This window comes from Phalangium opilio, unplaced genomic scaffold (genome assembly GCF_054372755.1).
Source record: "Phalangium opilio isolate 3A_F unplaced genomic scaffold, DU_Popi_V2 ptg000042l_1, whole genome shotgun sequence".
In the NCBI taxonomy this organism is placed as follows: Eukaryota; Metazoa; Arthropoda; class Arachnida; order Opiliones; family Phalangiidae; genus Phalangium; species Phalangium opilio.
The window spans coordinates 3,186,258-3,203,975 of NW_028324166.1; the positions used below are offsets into that span (position 1 = coordinate 3,186,258).

Here is a 17,718-nt window from a genome sequence, read left to right on the forward strand (position 1 = left end):
CTTAATTCCTACTTCAGTTAAAATGCAATCAAGGTGATGAAAATTGACTTCAATTCAAAACAAAACCATGAAAAATATTGATAAAGTGAAAGTGAAGAAACGCTGTGACATAATTTTACTGTAGATTAGCTTTTATTATTAATTATGTAATAAAAACAGACTTAAGAGTCAGCTGTGAAAGAATAAATATATAAAGATAATTAAAAAATTAAATGATAATTTATTCGATCGAATTTAATATTAAATTCCAGATAGATGTCAAAACGGGGCCCTGATTTTGAAACATGCTTTCTCTCCATTTCAGCTGAATAGAGATGGGATGAAACAAATGGCTGTAATAAAATGGTTGTTATTCGACAGCGTTAAGGTAGAGTACTACAGGTGTGCCTTACTGTATAGTTTCATTCACACAGGCGTATTCAAAACATTGACAAAGAGAGCGTGTACAGTTTTAATTATCATGAAGTATTCTGAAAAGATTGGATTTCTAACGTAGAAAGGATGACTAAAGGATCGTTTGACGTTTTTTGTCAGTCTTCTTTTTGGGTAATGTTCATTTTTCTTTCATTTTATATTACCATAATTCTCAAATGAACTATTTTAATTTTAATTAAACAACGCTCGTGGATTTAAGTTTCTTGTTTTTTCATTCTTTTTGCAAGGCCCCATTTCCCCAAAATAAAACGTTTTCCTAATAAAGCTTTATCGAAATTATATCAAAATTTTGGCAGCTTTAAATTAAATGTTTAGGCAACATAAGATGGGAGTACCTCATATGAGCAGTTCCCGGTAGAGCAGTTCTCGAAATAGCAACCGCGATTCCAAAAAACAGCGGAGTTTTTCAAAACTGCTGTTTTAGAAATAGCGACTGCTGTCTTGGAAAATCGCCGCTGCTGTTTTAGAAAATAGCGACTGCTGTTTTGAGAAAATAGCGACTGCTGTTTTGAGAAAATAGCGACTGCTGTTTTGAGAAAATAGCGACTGCTGTTTTGAGAAAATAGCGACTGCTGTTTTGAGAAAATAGCGACTGCTGTTTTGAGAAAATAGCGACTGCTGTTTTGAGAAAATAGTGGCTGCTGTTTTGGAAAATAGCGGCTGCTGTTTTGGGAAATAGCTGTGTTTGTGTTGAGTTTTGAGCGTTTCTTAAAACTACAGTTGTATTCGGTGGTTTCAAAAACTACCTTTTTCTGTGATCATTTGATCAGTAATGTGACCTACTAACGGATCGTGTTTATGATTTTTTTTAAAAGTACATTAAAATATTGTACTATTCTTCAGGCTGTTATCAGTTTACAATAATTTGGAAAAGGCATTTTAAAATTCGAGAAAGGTTATTTTATTTCGGAAGAAGATAATTCTAAACAGTAATATTTTGGAAAAGGCATATTATAATTCGAGAAAGGTTATTTATTTTGGAAGTAGATAATTGTAGACAGTAATTTTTGGAAAAGGCATATTATAATTCGAGAAAGGTTATTTTATTTCGGAAGAAGATAATTGTAAACAATAATGTTTTGGAAAAGGCATATTATAATTCGAAAAAGGTTATTTTATTTCGGAAGTAGATAATTGTAAACAAAATTTCGTGGAAAAGGCATATTATAATTCTTTTTTAGATATTGTAAGGTATAATGTTATTTTACCTGGAATTTTCCTTTAAACATAATGAAGAACATTGTGTATGTTCTTGCGAGTCCTTTGCAACGTTTTTCATGCTCAATAAACCAAAATTTTTCGTTTCATTAATATGCTCTTGTTATAATTGCAGGATTCTAACTTAACATGGTATACAAACAATCCGGATTTTACACGATGTTTTCAAAACACTGTTTTAGTTTGGGTTCCCTGCTCGCTTTTATGGCTGAATTTTCTAATTGAACTAAAAAATATTTTAACTCGTAAACAGAATACACAAGCATGGTTAAACATTCAAGTGGCCAAACTTGTAAGTTAAAAAATAGTTACTAAAATGTTACTAAAACATTTTTAGAAACTAAACCTTACGACGCTGATTTAATGATATATCACGTATTAATTTTTCTTATCAAATCAAGGTGATTTTAATTGGTTTAGCATTCATTAGTGCTATAAATTTTATGAACGAAGTATTCGACCACTCTCCAAGGTTCGACGAGCTTCAGGCGAAAGGAATATTGTTTGTAACTTATGTGAGTTCAAAAATTTAATAGGCCCATGAATTTATTCACTAGTATCATAAGTTTATAAGATGTGTTACATAAGTATAACACTACCCATACTTCGTAATGGTAGAGACTTACTGAGACCTAGTTCAAGAACGACAAGCGAGAATTGTAGACTACACACGGTTTTTGCAGGACTTCCATCTTCCTCCTATAGAGTAGTGTCGGTAGAGAGGGGAGTAGACTGTGTATCCCTCCCTCTAGGCGCGCTTTTGTAAGAGGGGATACTGTACGCGCCTGGTAGGGGGATGACACTGAGGTAAGAGATAGAAGGGTATGACGTTGGCGTACGTGGAACTGACATTACTCTATTTAGTCGGTCCTAAGCCTCTGACAGCAGCGCCTCACCAGGCATCGCTTTACCAGAACCGGTCCAATGAGCTACGTTACTTCATGACGAGCTCTCAGTAACCAGTGACAAACTTACGGAACATACCTTATGAATTTAAGCTAACATGAATAATGAATAGTCTTACTCGGCGGTAGGAGGCGCCTATTTACGACTTGTTAAATAATTGAAGACTTATAGTAAGCAGTGTATTATATTCTTATTTCTATCATTTTTCCATTGTAGATACTGGCGATGGTTCTTCAATTTCACGGGAGAAAACAGCTGTCTTTCCTACAGTTTTTATTCTGGTTTTCATCAGTAGTAGCTGAAACTGTCAGTTTCAGATCGAATCTCATGCACATTGATGCAAAGGTAAAGTCAGAAGTAGGATTAGGGACTAGAAGTAAAGAGCTCTAGCATTGGTAATAGATCATGGCACAACAAATTTTTGAGGATTTTATGCCGCTTCCATCGCGCCTACACTAGAGAGAAAAATTGGTCGAGTTCCAAAAAAATTTCTTACCCCCGTTCCCCTCAACCTAAAGCTGCAGAACACTGACGCGGGTGCTTGAATCTAGTTCGGCCCCCGTTTACCGCCACGAGCCTCTCACGTTTTGGAGAGGGGAAATTCAAAAACCGCTACCAGAGGGCCAACCGTTGGTGTGTTATCAAGAATATTCACTTTTGCCAAGTGAAGAATTTATTCGCCTCGATATTTCTAGACCCTTATCCTACTTCTGGTAAAATGGATTTTCCGCGCATTTTCCGACTGATATTTAATGTTATTATTCTTGTTTTATTTTCTTTTCATTTTAGGAAGATGGCTTCTTTATGAAATTAATTTTGCGAGCGGTTCACTATACGTTGGTTCTGTTAATGTTCTTATTAAGCTTCGCCGGTCATGGCAGGGAATCTCATCACGATGTACTCTTCTTTTTCAGTTTGTTGAGGAAAAGATTGCAAATTGCTTAAATCTTCAAATTTTATAGATACCAGAGGAAACTGCCTCTGTTCTTTCTCGTATACTGTATTCCTGGATGACACGGTAAAAAATTAAAACATGGTCCCAACACACACTCAAAACATGGTCCCAACACACACTCAAAACATGGTCCCAACACACACTCAAAATATGGTCCCAACACACACTCAAAACATGGTCCCAACACACACTCAAAACATGGTCACCATTCTCTAACCATTTATGAATCCTAACCGGTGTACTGTTTTTTTATAATTTATAGTTTTATTTGGAATGGTCGGAAAAAGACAATGAAAGCAGCCGATATATATCCACTGACATCAAATAATAGAACTCTGGAAATAAGCCGTCAATTTGAGCGATATTGGTCCTATCAAAAGCCCTTTCGGAGGTATGTAACACTCCTTGCAAAAATAGAGAAGCAGGCCGTTACAACATGGATAAATACTAACGTATTATGAATCCCCATCTCATACGTTCCACAAGTAATTTCGCTTAGGCCCACGTTCAGCAGAGAAAAGGTATGACTTGTAACGCCCTCCCTCTAGCCTTGTGAGAGAGAAAGGAATTCGTATTTTTTCTCTCTGCGCATGGGCGAATTTTCAAACCCACCACTCAGGATTCTCCGGAGAGAGATAGTTCCTTCCCCCACGTGACCTCACTCTTTTCGACTCACATGACTCACATGACTCACATTGGAGCTGCATCAAAATCGCTTGAGTATCGTACATTTGTTAGACAGCTTTAGGGTCTAGTTGGGAACCCGCAATACGTAGTATTTATCCATACGCTCTAGCATTTTTGGGACTGGTTCCCAAAAGCGTTGGTGGCAGATGAATGTTTCCCCAATAAGCATTTGTTTATAACTTATAGTTCCAAAACTAGCATCGTATCCGAAGATTCATTAAATGAATCAATACTAAAAGAAACGGCAACTACTAAGACAAAATCTGTTGGAATGGCATTAATGAAAATGGTATTCAGGACTGCTATAGTTGTGGTTGCCACTCAGATGTTGTCAGACATCATTTCATTCACTAGTCCTGCGATATTAAGGTATATTAATATATCGTAATTAAATTGGTTCTTAAACTTTTATTGTTAACAACTTTATAGTTGGATAATAGAATTTGCTACGAACGATGAACCATTGTGGAGGGGTGTTCTTTACGCTTGTTTAATAACACTCGTGGGTCTCATTCCGTGCCTTCTGTCAGAAGTCAGTACGTTTTATTCAATAAAAGCGGGAATTCGTCTGAAAACGGCTGCCATATATGCATTGTATAAAAAGGTATTGAAACTGCATTATTTATGTAAAGAATGATAGAAAAATATATTTTCATTGAATGTTCGTTGATCGGGTGCCATTACCGGCTCCCCCTAACCACCACCTATCTGAAAACGCTGATCACGTCTTAAAGATTTATTTTTCTATTACCGGCTCGTAAATCAGACCTCCACTTCTCAAGGATAATGGGGGGGGGGGTTGCGAAACCTGAGAGAGTTAGGCACGCTAACTGTGGAACTGTTCAGGTCCGGTGGGACGCGAGAAATGGGGGAGGAATACTCGGAAAAATGGCGGGCGGTCTACCTGTTTCGTCCGCCCACCATTTTCCCGAGTATTTCGCCAACATTTTTAGCGTCCCACCGGACTTGAACTGTTTCACAGATAGCGCGCCTATTTCTGCCAGAATTCGATCATTTCGTACTGCTTTCGTTCAAGTGAACTTTAATCACATTAACAAAATAATCTTATTGATTTATTCCGCACAGACGCTCCGATTATCTCAAATCGAACGTAACAATATAACGTTGGGGAAAATCTATAATACCATGAACTTGGACACGGAATATCTTGGATCCCTGGAAATACGTTTAGCCATTAATACTTTAATCTCAACTCCACTGCAGTTGGTCTTTGCATTTTTCTTTTTGTTCAAAGAACTGGGAATTGTAACAGCCATTTCCAGCTTCTTTTCGATGTCGGCTGCTACACTTTGCGGCTATTTCATAATTCGAAAAATGACAGATATTCTTGTAAGTACACTTATTTTAGTGTATACGTCTTCGTTAAAGGGATGTACAATGCGTTACGTAGGGGCTTATCAGGAAATATATTTTGCAGTAGTAGCTCTACATTTTACAGTGTCACCTGAATGTAAGACTCGGATAAAATAATAGGAAATCCTGATGCCTATTTCCAAAGCACTGATAACGCTACGAAATTCACGCGCGTCCAGTAGAGCTCTATTTGACATAGGCCCCGCCCATACATAACATATCGTACATCCCTTTAACAGCGTCGTTGAGAATCATATGATTGCTGAGCACAGAAGTTTACGCAACAAATTTTATACCAGCATGGTAAGAAAATAATTAATTTAGAGCGTGGGCAGTGACTTGTGTTTCGCGAATAACTATAATCAGAAGTGAGATGAGACTGAAAGTACTGAGCTAACCAAATTCTTCCCTCGGCGAAAGTGAATATTCTTGATAACACACCAACGGTTGGCCCTCTGGTAGCGGTTTCTGAATTTTCCCTCCAAAACGTGAGACGCTCGCGGCGGTTGACGGCCGAACTAGATTCAAGCGCCCGCGTCCGTGTTCGGCGGCTTTAGGTTGAGAGGAACGGGGGTAGGAAATGTTTTTGGAAATCGGAAAATTTTTTTCTCTCTAGTGTAGGCGCGATGGAAGCGGCATAAAATCCTCAAATTTGTTCATTAGTGTCAGGATCTACTACCAATGTTAGAGCCCTTCACTTCTAGTCTCATCTCACTTCTGCTATAATATCAAACTATTAATCCAACACACTGAACAAATCATTCTGGTGTCAAGCCTAAAATTCTTTTTAGACTAGGCCACGAAAAAAGCTATGTAGCGCGTAAGTTGGTAAACCTGATTCAATTCAGTTCTACCATGGCTACAATTAAGTACCGAAACGAGACCTTTTTCCTATTAAACTTCGAAAATTCATTACATTTTTCCAAATAATGTTTTAGATACGTTTCAAGCGTTTGTCGGACAGAAGAATTAAATTAACCAACGAAATTATAACCTACGTTCGCGTATTAAAATTTTACGCTTGGGAAGCGTCATTTCAAAAAACTATAAATGAGATTCGAGTAGAGGAAGTCAGACTCATAAGGATTCGATCCAATTTGATGGCTACATTATTCACATCGTGGATTTTAACACCCCTTCTGGTAACATTGCATAGTTAAGAACTAATTAATTTGCTTTAAAATCCCTATATTTTCCAATTTATTATAAAATCTTGTTGGAGTAGCTTACAGTTGCACCAATTTGTATTTACATTGCCATTGACGAAAACAATGTTCTTACTACAACCAAGGCTTTCGTGATAATTCAGGCAATGGGAATGATAAGCCTTAATGTAAATAGAATCCCATATTTAATGAAATCATTCATGGATGTAAGTGACCTATTCTAGAGGAGTCTGACATTTACACAAAATGCGTATTCTCGCGAAATCGCGAGATCTTTCACATCAAATCATAAAATCTTTCAAGGAATCAGGAGATCAAGGAGGAAATTCCAAAATTTTTGGCGAAATCTGAGAAGAAATCACGAAATCTTTGTCGAAATCCCGTGCACCATTTTTGAGAATATCGGACCCCTCGCTTGTTCTAAACCAAACTTACTTCGGTCTCCAAAAACAACTAAATGTTATTTGTTACAGTTCAAAGTTTCTTTAACTAGAATCAACTGCATCTTGAACGGTGGAGAAACGGAGGATTATATCATTAAATCATCGAAGGAAAAGCAATTTGGTAGGCTTTTTCTGGGGGAGGAAAATATCGACGTAAGGCATAGGCCTAAGTGTGTATTTCAATTTTAAAGCTGTTGAAATCAGCAACGGATCATTTGGATGGAGCCGAGATGAACAGCTAGTTCTGAGAAACATAAACCTTCAAATACCTAGAGGTTCTTTGGTGGCAATCATTGGCCCCGTTGGTGCTGGCAAATCTTCTTTATTGTCTTCACTCGTATGCGAAACGGAAAAATTCTGTGGAGATGTGTTTGTTTCGGTAACACAATGAAGATTTCTTTGTTGTCCCCTAAATAACCTTATCTTGTGTTTTTGGACATGTAGGGTACCATCGGTTATTTGACTCAGCAAGCTTGGATTCAAAACGCCTCTGTAAGGGATAATATATTGTTTCTGGACGAAATGGACGAAATTCGCTATTGGGAAGTCATTGAATCATGCGCTCTAGAGTTTGACTTACGAATCCTACCAGCTTATGACGAGACTGAAATTGGTGAAAGGGTAAGTCTCATTTAGTATGAATGTTCACGTAATAGACAATTATACTGCATCTGGGTTAATTTCTATAGGGTATCAATCTCAGTGGTGGTCAAAAGCAAAGAGTAAGTCTTGCTAGAGCTATTTATCGCGAAGAGGATATTTACTTACTGGACGATCCATTGGGAGCTGTCGATAGTCACGTTGCCAAACATCTCTTCAACAAAGTCATCGGACCAAATGGATTACTCAAGGACAAAGTAAGACTGCCTATTCTAAGTGCAGCGTGTTACCAAAATCGCATACTATTTTGGCAACTTAACGCTACCATCCAACGTAATGACTTATCTTACTCGATACTTCTAGACAAGAATTTTAGTGACGCACAACTTGACATTTCTTCAATATGTCGACCAAATAATTTTTATGAGTAACGGAGAAATTGTCGAGAAAGGCACTTACGATGAAATATTGAGCAGAGAGGGAATGGTCAGAAATTATTTCGCTGAACATATGAAGGTTGATAACCCAATAGAAAATACTAATGGAAAGAGCACAGAAAACGCAGGGGCAATGTAAGATACATTAATTTGTTTTCTTTTACAATAACCTTTATCGATTTTCACATATATTTTTAGGGAATTGTGTGAAAATGACCTCAAAACAGACGAATTTGTGAAATATGAAGAAGCACGAGGGTTAAGTGGTAAACTCATGACTACCGAGAACGTTGATGAAGGAACTGTAAGTTTTGAAAGAGTTCCTTGAAAAAGCAAATCATACATTTGCGACGGTTCCTATTCGGAATTTGGTAATTATAATTTTTCCCATAGACGGCGCTTCCAGTGTACCGAAATTATATGAAAAATGCCGGGATCGTATTGGCTATTTTCTCCCTTATTTCCTGCATTGTTTCTCAAACGTTGAATGTGTACTTATCGTACTGGCTATCTTTGTGGAGCAAGAATTCAGAACATGAGAGCAAAATTGACAAAGCTGAAAATCAGTATCGACTAGTGGGATACATTGTTATTGGAATAGTATATGCTTTGATAGGGACATTATCCCTCTTCTGCATCTTCTTTGGAGGCGTCAACGCTTCTAAGGCGTTTCACATCAAAATGATGACATCCGTTTTGCGTTCACCAATGTCATTTTTCGACACAACTCCCGTTGGAAGGATTCTGAACCGATTCTCGAAAGATTTCTATGTTTTGGACATGCAATTGCCCACCACATTTAGGCAGGTTCTTTTCAACGGTTTTTCTTCCATCTGTTTCCTCGTGGGAACAGTTATTAAGGTTCCTTTAATGGGGATACCAACATTTGCAGTAGCAATTCTGTTTACCATCATGCAGGTACTGCTTAAAACAACATTCTTTTTTCTGGTTATATTTAGGAATAGCTAAATTATGCTGCTATTTTGTATTGTAGCGTTTACTAATGGCAACCAATCGTCAACTGAAAAGAACTAAACTTACTAGAGACTCTTTTATGTTCGCCCATTTATCAGGAGTTTTAGCCGGAACAAGCATTATAAAGGCTTGTGGAGCTGAGGAAAGATTCGCTTCTCAGTTTCGAAAGCTAGTTGACGCTTGCAATGCTGCCAATTACTTAACAGATATCACTCAAAGGTGAGACATACATGGTACTTATAGGTTTTGTATACGCTACATCAAACGCGTAGGGTTAGGTAATTGGCTCAAAACTTTCAAAGGCTCGAGGCAAAGCTCGAAATGCCATCCGTGTTAACTACGATTACTTCTTTAGTTTTCCTCAAAAAGATGATTAAGATTATTTCTTTCTATTCGTAGATGGCTGTACATCCGTTACAACCTTTCTGGAGTGTTTCTGTTGTTTTGTACATCTATGTTGTGTATTCTACGTAAAGGGAATATTAGTCCTGGAATAGTTGGTTTCACCATGACGAACATCAACATGGTAAATAAAGAAGTAAAAAAATAAATAAATGAGTTGATATCCACGAAATACCCTTGCAGTTTATTCAAAACGGCGGATTTTTCATTACGTCAATTACAAATTTGGAAACCAGTATGGTGTCAGCCGAACGCGTCAACGAATACTGCAAGTTAAAACCCGAAGAGGCCAAGCATAAACTGGAAGCTGATTTACCTACAACATGGCCCCAACGCGGGCGAATTACATTTAACCACTACAGCACCAGATACCGAGAAGAATTAGATCTTGTTTTGACGGATATCACTTTTGACATTGAAGGTGGAGAAAAAATTGGGGTCGTTGGTCGAACAGGGGCCGGGAAGTCATCGCTTACACTAGCTCTGTTTCGTCTAATTGAAGCTGATAGCGGCGAGATTGTAATCGACGGAGTGGACATCAGTCGAATCAGTTTGGGCGATCTACGATCACGGTTGACCATCATCCCTCAAGATCCGGTTCTTTTCTCTGGCACATTGAGGCTCAACCTCGATCCATTCCATAAACACGATGATCAAGAACTATGGTCAGTCCTTGAACTATTGCATTTAAAGCCATTCGTCAAATCTTTGCAAAAAGGACTTGAACACCCCGTCGATGACTCTGGACAAAATTTGAGGTATTATAAGTCTATCAAGCCATAATATCATTTTAATTTAATTATCATCACGTGTGATGTAAAAATTAGCTAGATATGTCCAAGAGGACAATTTTCAATTATGCTTTATTTCATGGTATCATAATCCTTTACGGGTCACGCAACGGTATTAAAAGTTGCTCACTTCAAGTGTACTTCTTCTTATAGTGTAGGTCAACGTCAATTGCTTTGCTTGGCTCGAGCCTTATTGAGGAATACTAAAATCTTGATCTTGGACGAAGCGACGGCCTCTGTTGATCTGGACACGGATGATCTCATTCAAGCAACAATCAGGAAGGAATTTGCAAACTCCACAGTCATCACCATTGCCCATAGGATAAACACTATCATGGACTACGACAAGTACTTTCGACACATAATATTATTTATTTGCAGTGCAAATGTTTACATTAAATGTTATATTTTAATTTAGGGTGATGGTTTTAGATAAAGGACGATTGGTTGAATTTGCTCCTCCTAAAACTCTCCTAGACAACGATCAATCATTATTTTATGATTTGGCTAAAAACGCTAACATGATATGAAGTGTGTTCTTCTGGTCCTTTTCTGTTTTGAATGTGTTTTTGCTATATTAATTATATAATTTTGCACTAATTTTCCAAAAGATCTTAATTAGATTTTAAGCAATATTTATAGCAAGAATGTAGTTTTAAAATTTCTTCGAATTAATTTGTCTATTTTCACGTTAGCAACAGTTCAACAGAAGCAAGTTATAATATAATTACTCTTAAATATGCTTAGAAACATGGGAAAACTAGGTTAAACATTAGTAGTGACATCGATGCATATTTCAGGGTGCCCATGTGGTACTGTAATTACTATAAAATCGCATATTTTTGAACCTTAATATTATATGAAATCTTATATATTCACTAAGGCATAACGACGAACATTGAGCTGAACTTATTGCTTTCAGTAACGAGAAGTATTTGACCATTTCCACGTGACAAAAACTGATAGACTTTATGGTTGACGTTGCCAGATATCCAACTGTAATGGTCGTCTGTGTCTCTTCGGCGACTTCATCAGTCCTTTTATAATAAGTGTTATGATAAGGGTCAATATTGATAGCAAAATTCCGAAGGCATATATGGTGAAAGGTAAGATCAATTTGCTGACTCCTATCACTTCTTCTTCGTTTTCAATTTCTTCATCAGCGGAACATAAAAGTCCCATTATGGATGGAACTAAAATTTCTCTTCTCATGCAACCAGATTCGGCATAACGCTGCGATCTAAACAAAGAGATCAGTAAACTTTTACTAGCTACGCTACCTGGCGTTGCTTGGGTGCATAAGTCCATAAGATATGTTCCATAAGTTTATGACTGGTTACTGAGAGCTTATCATGAAGTGATATTAATAAAACGACGCCTGGTGAGCAGGGCCGAAAATAACAACAGGACACTGGACATCGTCCAATAAAATTTTAAAATGTCCTATAATGTTTTTTTAAAACTAAGGGGTCACCGGACGTTTTGACCAATAAATTTTCCGACGTTTTGATATTTTGACTATGCTGCTGGGACACTATTTTTGGACACTCCAGTGGACAATGTCCTATAAATTTTCCAGTCAAAGGGGGGATCACTGGACACATGTCCTGTAAGAAATGTTTCTTACTTCCAGCCATGCTGGTGAGGCGCTGTCAAAAGCGTAGTACAGACTAAATAGGAAGATGGAGTGCAAAATTAACCGAGTGTAGGACTTCAATTCTGGCTTGTCGTTCTCGAACAAGCTCTAGCTTTAAGTCTCTAGCGTTACGAAGCATAGGTAGTGTCATATTAATAGAACATATCTTATAAACCTATGCTGGTAAACCAGAAAACGGGAAGATCAGGGAACGTTAATAAAGATCTAATTTGTTCATACATGCTTTTGACTACCGTTTTGGCTGCGGTTGGTGCTCCTTTTCTCATAGGGAATTCATAGAGTACTTCGTGTACTGTCTCTTTTGAAAAGCGAATGTTATTACCAGGGGAGCACAATTCTATGAACTGGTAAGCCATCATCGGTGTGTTATCATCAATTATGGACGCCATTTCTCCTTCGTTGATTAGCGTCATTATTTCGATAAGGTTAAAACTCTCAAAAGTTTGGTAACCATACGTTTGCTTTATTTGTTCTTGGAGTTTCACAAGGTTTTCAATCCGTCCTTCCTTTTAAGTAGATACGAGTTAATTTTGGTTCAGCTTTCCTTGAGTTTCAATGAGAGGAAGGCAGCCTTGATGGCAATACCTTTACAAAATTCTGAATGTTTTCATTAGCACAAACAATCTTGAGTTTTGGTTTCAAGAAGATGTCGGTCAATTTGTCAAGGTAAATTGGTTGATCCTTCATCATAATTTTCGACAAGAGTAAGGCGCTGAACGCCAAGTAGATGAAATACGAGGCCAATAGCCATGATCCCCAGAAAAACACGTCTTCAACGGTCAATTTCAAATCCTCAGAATCTGTAAAAGAAACCCATGTTACCAATTGAGAACACGTATGTACATACGTCTTTAAGATTCATGGCTCAAAGTCGAGTCTTACCTTGTTCAATAAGAATGGAGAAAACTCGGAAAGTGCAATCTCCAATTTTAGTTCGTCTTAATCTCGAAAACACGTGTCCCATAATGCAGCGTATCATTGGTTAAACCAATACCGTCAAGACTATGGAACACCAAACCTGATAGAAATATTGCACAATTAAGATTTATGTGCTATTTTGTCATCTGGAATCCATCAACCAATAGGAATCATTGGAACCCCCATCAATTCCATTTTAACTTCTATTCGGGTTTTGCGGGCGGGTCTTGAGTGCCGTCCGTCAAGAGTCATAATACTGACGTCATTGTCTCATTTTATTGGTTGGTCATATGCCTAGCGCATGGTCAATGAAGTCGCGAGCCCAGCCTGATATGACTGTGACGAAGCAACACGAGATTAAGAGCAGAGTGGTAAATTATTCGTGACGCCAGTTTTATCATATATAATGATCAGTCTAGCTCCTCCCTCAAAGCATACGTGGAAAACATGGCTACACAATGATTCATATTAGCTTATGAATTCCTCTTGTCATACTTCGTTTGTAAATATCGAAGCAACCGCAAATCGCATATCAATTTTGAAAATTGGGCCAGCGGAACAAATTCTCCATTGGGCATTGGATATAAAACCCATGAAGTCGATGTATTTCGTCATTTTATGAGTTGGGGATATAGGATACAATGACATATCAGTTTCCTTTTAATATAATAGAAATATTAGTTTAAACTAAGCTTGAAATAAAGAGCGATAAGAGCATAAATTGATAATCAGCCATTAAGTTTATATGTCTATAGAGAATATATAGAGTACTAGACTGTCAGGCTATGCCCATATATACTACTATTAGCCACGAGCGGCGCTACTAGGGTAAGAAAAATCTCTCTGGTATTTTTGGTGCCCGATCTCTCTTAGGCACTGACTTAAAGAAGGGGGAGGTACACGATACTTTCACCGAAGACCTAATGATGAACACTTTAAGACGATTATTGGCTTATGATAAGAGTTAGGCTAATCACTTGTCTGAAGTTCCAGATATTGAATTTTTTTAAATCTTTAAAGGCATGTTGTCAGAAAAGTTAAATTCGTGATTTGTTTCTACCTTGAAAAATTAAAAGCATTCATTTAAACCTCACTAATTATTCTGCCACTATTTTATACTTAATTTAGTCAACTGACAACTAACTTCACATAAATTGAATATTGAAAGATAGCTCAATGCGGTGATAACTTAAGTTTACCAAGAATCCGGCATATCCAATTAAGCACTTACATTTCTTACAAGGTAACCTATCATTCCAGTTCCATCATCGTTGTCAAGAATCTTTCCAAAATCAGCGATGTTATCCGTGCTGATAACATCATCCGTTGTTAAACTATAATGATGGTGAATTTATAATAAGAATGTGTGTAACAAATTACATGCTAAGTTGAAAGTTTTTACTTTAGCTTCCACGCAAGAAGGTTCATTATTGACCCAAGAACACCGATAAAGTTAGGTCTGCCATTTCGTTCTTCAACTCCTGACCAAAATGGAACCTGTAGAGGTTAATCGATGAATGTATAGAAGGCTTTTAAATTTATACTAGAAACATTTGTATACAAACCTCCGTTAAGCATGCCTTAATTTTCGCACCCATTTAAGGCCTTTTAGTTAAGAGCTTAAACTGTTTGTTATCAATGCACCACCGAAAACAATTTCCTCCATATTAACAATGTACTAAAACCGGTGAGGTTATGTCTTCTAGTTTACTCTTAAACATGCACCAAAATGTGAGTCCTGTTGTCATTTAAATGTTTATGTTTTAGAGTACATTATATTTCCTAACTCATTAATGAAAAAGGTTGTTATAATTCTGACAGTGTTAAACTTCTATTTGAATTGATCAAATGATATTCTGTACCATTAAAATAAAATTCAATCTGATCTATTTACAGTCATAATGTATTCAAAAATGTAATACGCATCGGTTAAAGTATATTCGGCACATTTTCGCGGTAAATTTCGTTTAATTTTTCGTAGACATTTAGGATTTAGAGATTATCACTAATATTTTAGGTTAGATAAAGTTATATCAAGGATAGATTAAATTTTAGAAGTAGGAATGGAGAACGGTTAGTATTTACTTCATTCCGACTCATAGCCCAGTATAGAACGAAATTTTTAAATTATCTTATTGGCTGACTTAAACTACGTTTTGATGACGTTGCTGACGGGGACGCCGAAAAATAGGTAATTTCTTTCTACCTCTGTCCCTCTGACCCGCCTCTTCTTTCATACCATCCCGTCCCGAGGAAAGGTCCGGGACTTTGGCGCGCTCCCACATTAATCTGTTCTCCATTCCTACTTCTAAAATTAAATATATCGCTGGTTATGTCGATGAAATGGAGTTCGAACATATTAGACGAAAATGATATCACCTAAAACTCGATCAAATAGTTTGGAAATAAAAGGCATATTTTTACCTGTGACTCATGCAACACCAAGAAATTCTAAGCTTTTGTTGATCAGAAAAATAACAACCTAGATAAATTTTCTAGGAAACTAAACGTGACTTTCCAAAAGAGATAAAAATTATTCAAGTTTCAAACAAGGGTTAACTACTGAGAAAGAACAGCTGAGCAAGGAGAACGTATAATAGGGGAGACTCGGAGTCAAACAAAATGCACGTAGTCCCCCATTCCTAAAACGGTACTGTGCCGTTCCCCGGTTACCATGGTTACCGTTACCCCCTCACCGCAAGAGAGCGTTCGTTCTCGCGCATGCGTTCAAGCCTCCTTTCTCTAGCCTCGTGAGCTTGTTTACATTTTTGAATTTGTTTCGTTTCCAACAACGATCACGTGACGCCAACGGCTTGCGCGTTGAACTTCCGCGCCACTGTATGCGGTATCTGCCTCTCTGAGTCTCCTTTGTTATACATCCTCCTTGAGCTGAGTTAGAAACGCCCCCACTTATTCAAAACACTGTGAAAACACTTATGGTACAAAGGCAAATATTGTGTTTCAAGTGTTAGTGCCACGTTTTTTGAAAAGTGGCTAATTTTCGTTTTAAAACATCAATTTTGTTATAATAACAGTAGATCCAAAGTAAAATGTCTTATAGAAATTTATTCATTTTGTAATATGAAAAAGAAAATTGATATTTCACATACCTCATTAAGACGGAATAAATTATAAATATACCCCTGGTGACGTCATAAGAGGTTGACCAGCGCGATACAGATTTCATTACGAGAGCTAAGCCTAGTTTTTAAACATCGCGCGCGCGTCAAATTCGATCACTTTAAAAGCACCACCTATCAATAAAAAAATAGGACTTGCGGAGTCGCGCGTGCCGCGTGCTCACGCGTGCACGTATCGTGACGTCACCAGGGGTATATGGAGTACCGCGAAATTTAACTGTCAAAATAGTTTGAAAAAATTCTGCGAGTAGGTTCCGAAAGCCGGGGTTTTAATAATATTTGAAAAATTATAATGCATTATATAAATAGATATTTTGAATCAGAAAGATTTGATCTTTCAGATGGGAATAAAACCTTTTAGTTTTAAAAATAGCGATTTTTGGTGACTCTAACACTTTCAACTTCATAGATGTGTGTTATGAAACCACATACGAATTTCGTTTTAGAAATTTTCAACCCAAATATTTGTAATAATTGCTGTGAACGTCTTTGTATACTGGCCATGTGTTATACTTAATCGTCAAACCATTAATTTTTCATGTCGATAGGACAATGAAATATAGTCTTGTTCCTACAATATTTGAGTGAATGACGTAACGCACTGTTTAACTTGTGAAAAATAACGATTGGTGGAAACTTATCATGGAGTTAAGTCTAGCCTTAAAGGCACCCAGTGTTGTCCTTCAACTTATTATTGGTTTTTGTGCAGCCATTATAAAAGATGACTTCAAATCGAACCCCAAAAGCCACAATTCTCGTCTAAAGGATATGGAAAACCGGTGTAATAAACATTAGTGTAATCTGTTGAATCGCACGAAGGTTATTTCATAAAGAAGTTTCTTTCACATTTCTGGCTGCCATTTTTCAAGATGGCGGTGGATTGTGAAAAAATTTCCTTGGTGTTGCCTTCTACGTAAGAGTAACGTACTTGGAAAATTTCAGCCCTCTAGATTAAGCGGTTTGTACTGGACGTTGATTTTAATTTAAATGAATAAATTACATAAAACCTATTTGAGGCTTATATTGGCCTTCACCCAATGCAAAAATATCTGTAGGGTTAGGCCTTTGCTGACATTATATTTGAAATAAATAAATAAAAAACAATTTTTTGGGAAATAAAATAAATTTCATTTAAAATGAACTTATCGGTAGTTCGGAACATTATTACAACCCGTTCAGGGATCTCGTAATTGATTATTGAAAACCAATATTCTAATAATTTCAAGAAAATATGAAATATGTTTTCCCACGCTAAGCCTTTGCAAACGGATTCTCATGTTTGCGTTCTTGTTGAGATTTGACTTAGGCGCGTGTAGGTCACGGGAGTCGCGGCGCAGGTCGCGAGCTACGTCGATGTAACTGTTCAAATAAATTATGCATGACGTCAGTGATGACGGTATCTACATGGACGAACCAATATTGAAGGACGGATGGCAGAGGCCAGAGGGAGAAAGTTGAAAAATACTTGTTAATTCGCCTTCTAGCGGCAGCTAGTAGCAAACCGGATAGTGAGGGTATCAAAGTTCCAAAGAGGGAAGCATCTAACGTCTTATTTTGTCTAGATGGCGCTAGCTTTTTCCGGGATTTTGACTCGGTATTGTTTTAATAACCCCA

At 37.2% G+C, this 17,718-nt stretch overlaps 3 protein-coding genes across 6 annotated transcripts; 1 reads left to right on the forward strand and 2 right to left on the reverse strand.

The window, feature by feature from the left end:
• The first annotated feature begins 4,190 nt into the window (after window positions 1-4,190).
• Window positions 4,191-10,944, forward strand: LOC149678368 (ATP-binding cassette sub-family C member 2-like). The gene is made up of 16 exons (XM_089835856.1): window positions 4,191-4,234; window positions 4,388-4,570; window positions 4,631-4,733; window positions 5,288-5,551; window positions 7,215-7,305; window positions 7,376-7,563; window positions 7,629-7,805; window positions 7,874-8,041; window positions 8,148-8,356; window positions 8,420-8,525; window positions 8,615-9,139; window positions 9,216-9,415; window positions 9,596-9,722; window positions 9,782-10,356; window positions 10,543-10,737; window positions 10,808-10,944. Exons 1-16 carry the CDS (start codon window positions 4,191-4,193, stop codon window positions 10,917-10,919), a joined length of 3,267 nt encoding a protein of 1,088 aa, XP_089691982.1. The 3' UTR covers window positions 10,920-10,944.
• LOC149678369 (uncharacterized) lies at window positions 10,742-13,010 on the reverse strand. The gene is made up of 4 exons (XM_089835857.1): window positions 12,929-13,010; window positions 12,632-12,846; window positions 12,266-12,552; window positions 10,742-11,629 (listed from the first exon to the last, which is right to left on the reverse strand). Exons 1-4 carry the CDS (start codon window positions 13,008-13,010, stop codon window positions 11,359-11,361), a joined length of 855 nt encoding a protein of 284 aa, XP_089691983.1. The 3' UTR covers window positions 10,742-11,358.
• On the reverse strand, window positions 12,712-15,459 carry LOC149678370 (uncharacterized). Of its 4 annotated transcripts, XM_089836343.1 has the most exons (8): window positions 15,050-15,453; window positions 14,827-14,969; window positions 14,530-14,746; window positions 14,367-14,461; window positions 14,196-14,298; window positions 13,460-13,621; window positions 12,929-13,064; window positions 12,712-12,846 (listed from the first exon to the last, which is right to left on the reverse strand). In XM_089836343.1, exons 3-7 carry the CDS (start codon window positions 14,560-14,562, stop codon window positions 13,029-13,031), a joined length of 429 nt encoding a protein of 142 aa, XP_089692469.1. In that variant the 5' UTR covers window positions 14,563-14,746; window positions 14,827-14,969; window positions 15,050-15,453; the 3' UTR covers window positions 12,712-12,846; window positions 12,929-13,028. The 4 variants fall into 4 exon arrangements, with proteins under 4 accessions (XP_089692469.1, XP_089692470.1, XP_089692467.1 ...); XM_089836344.1 differs by lacking the exon at window positions 14,827-14,969 and having other exon boundaries at window positions 14,530-14,702; window positions 15,389-15,459; XM_089836341.1 differs by having other exon boundaries at window positions 14,827-15,453.
• Between the last annotated feature and the right edge of the window lie 2,259 nt (window positions 15,460-17,718).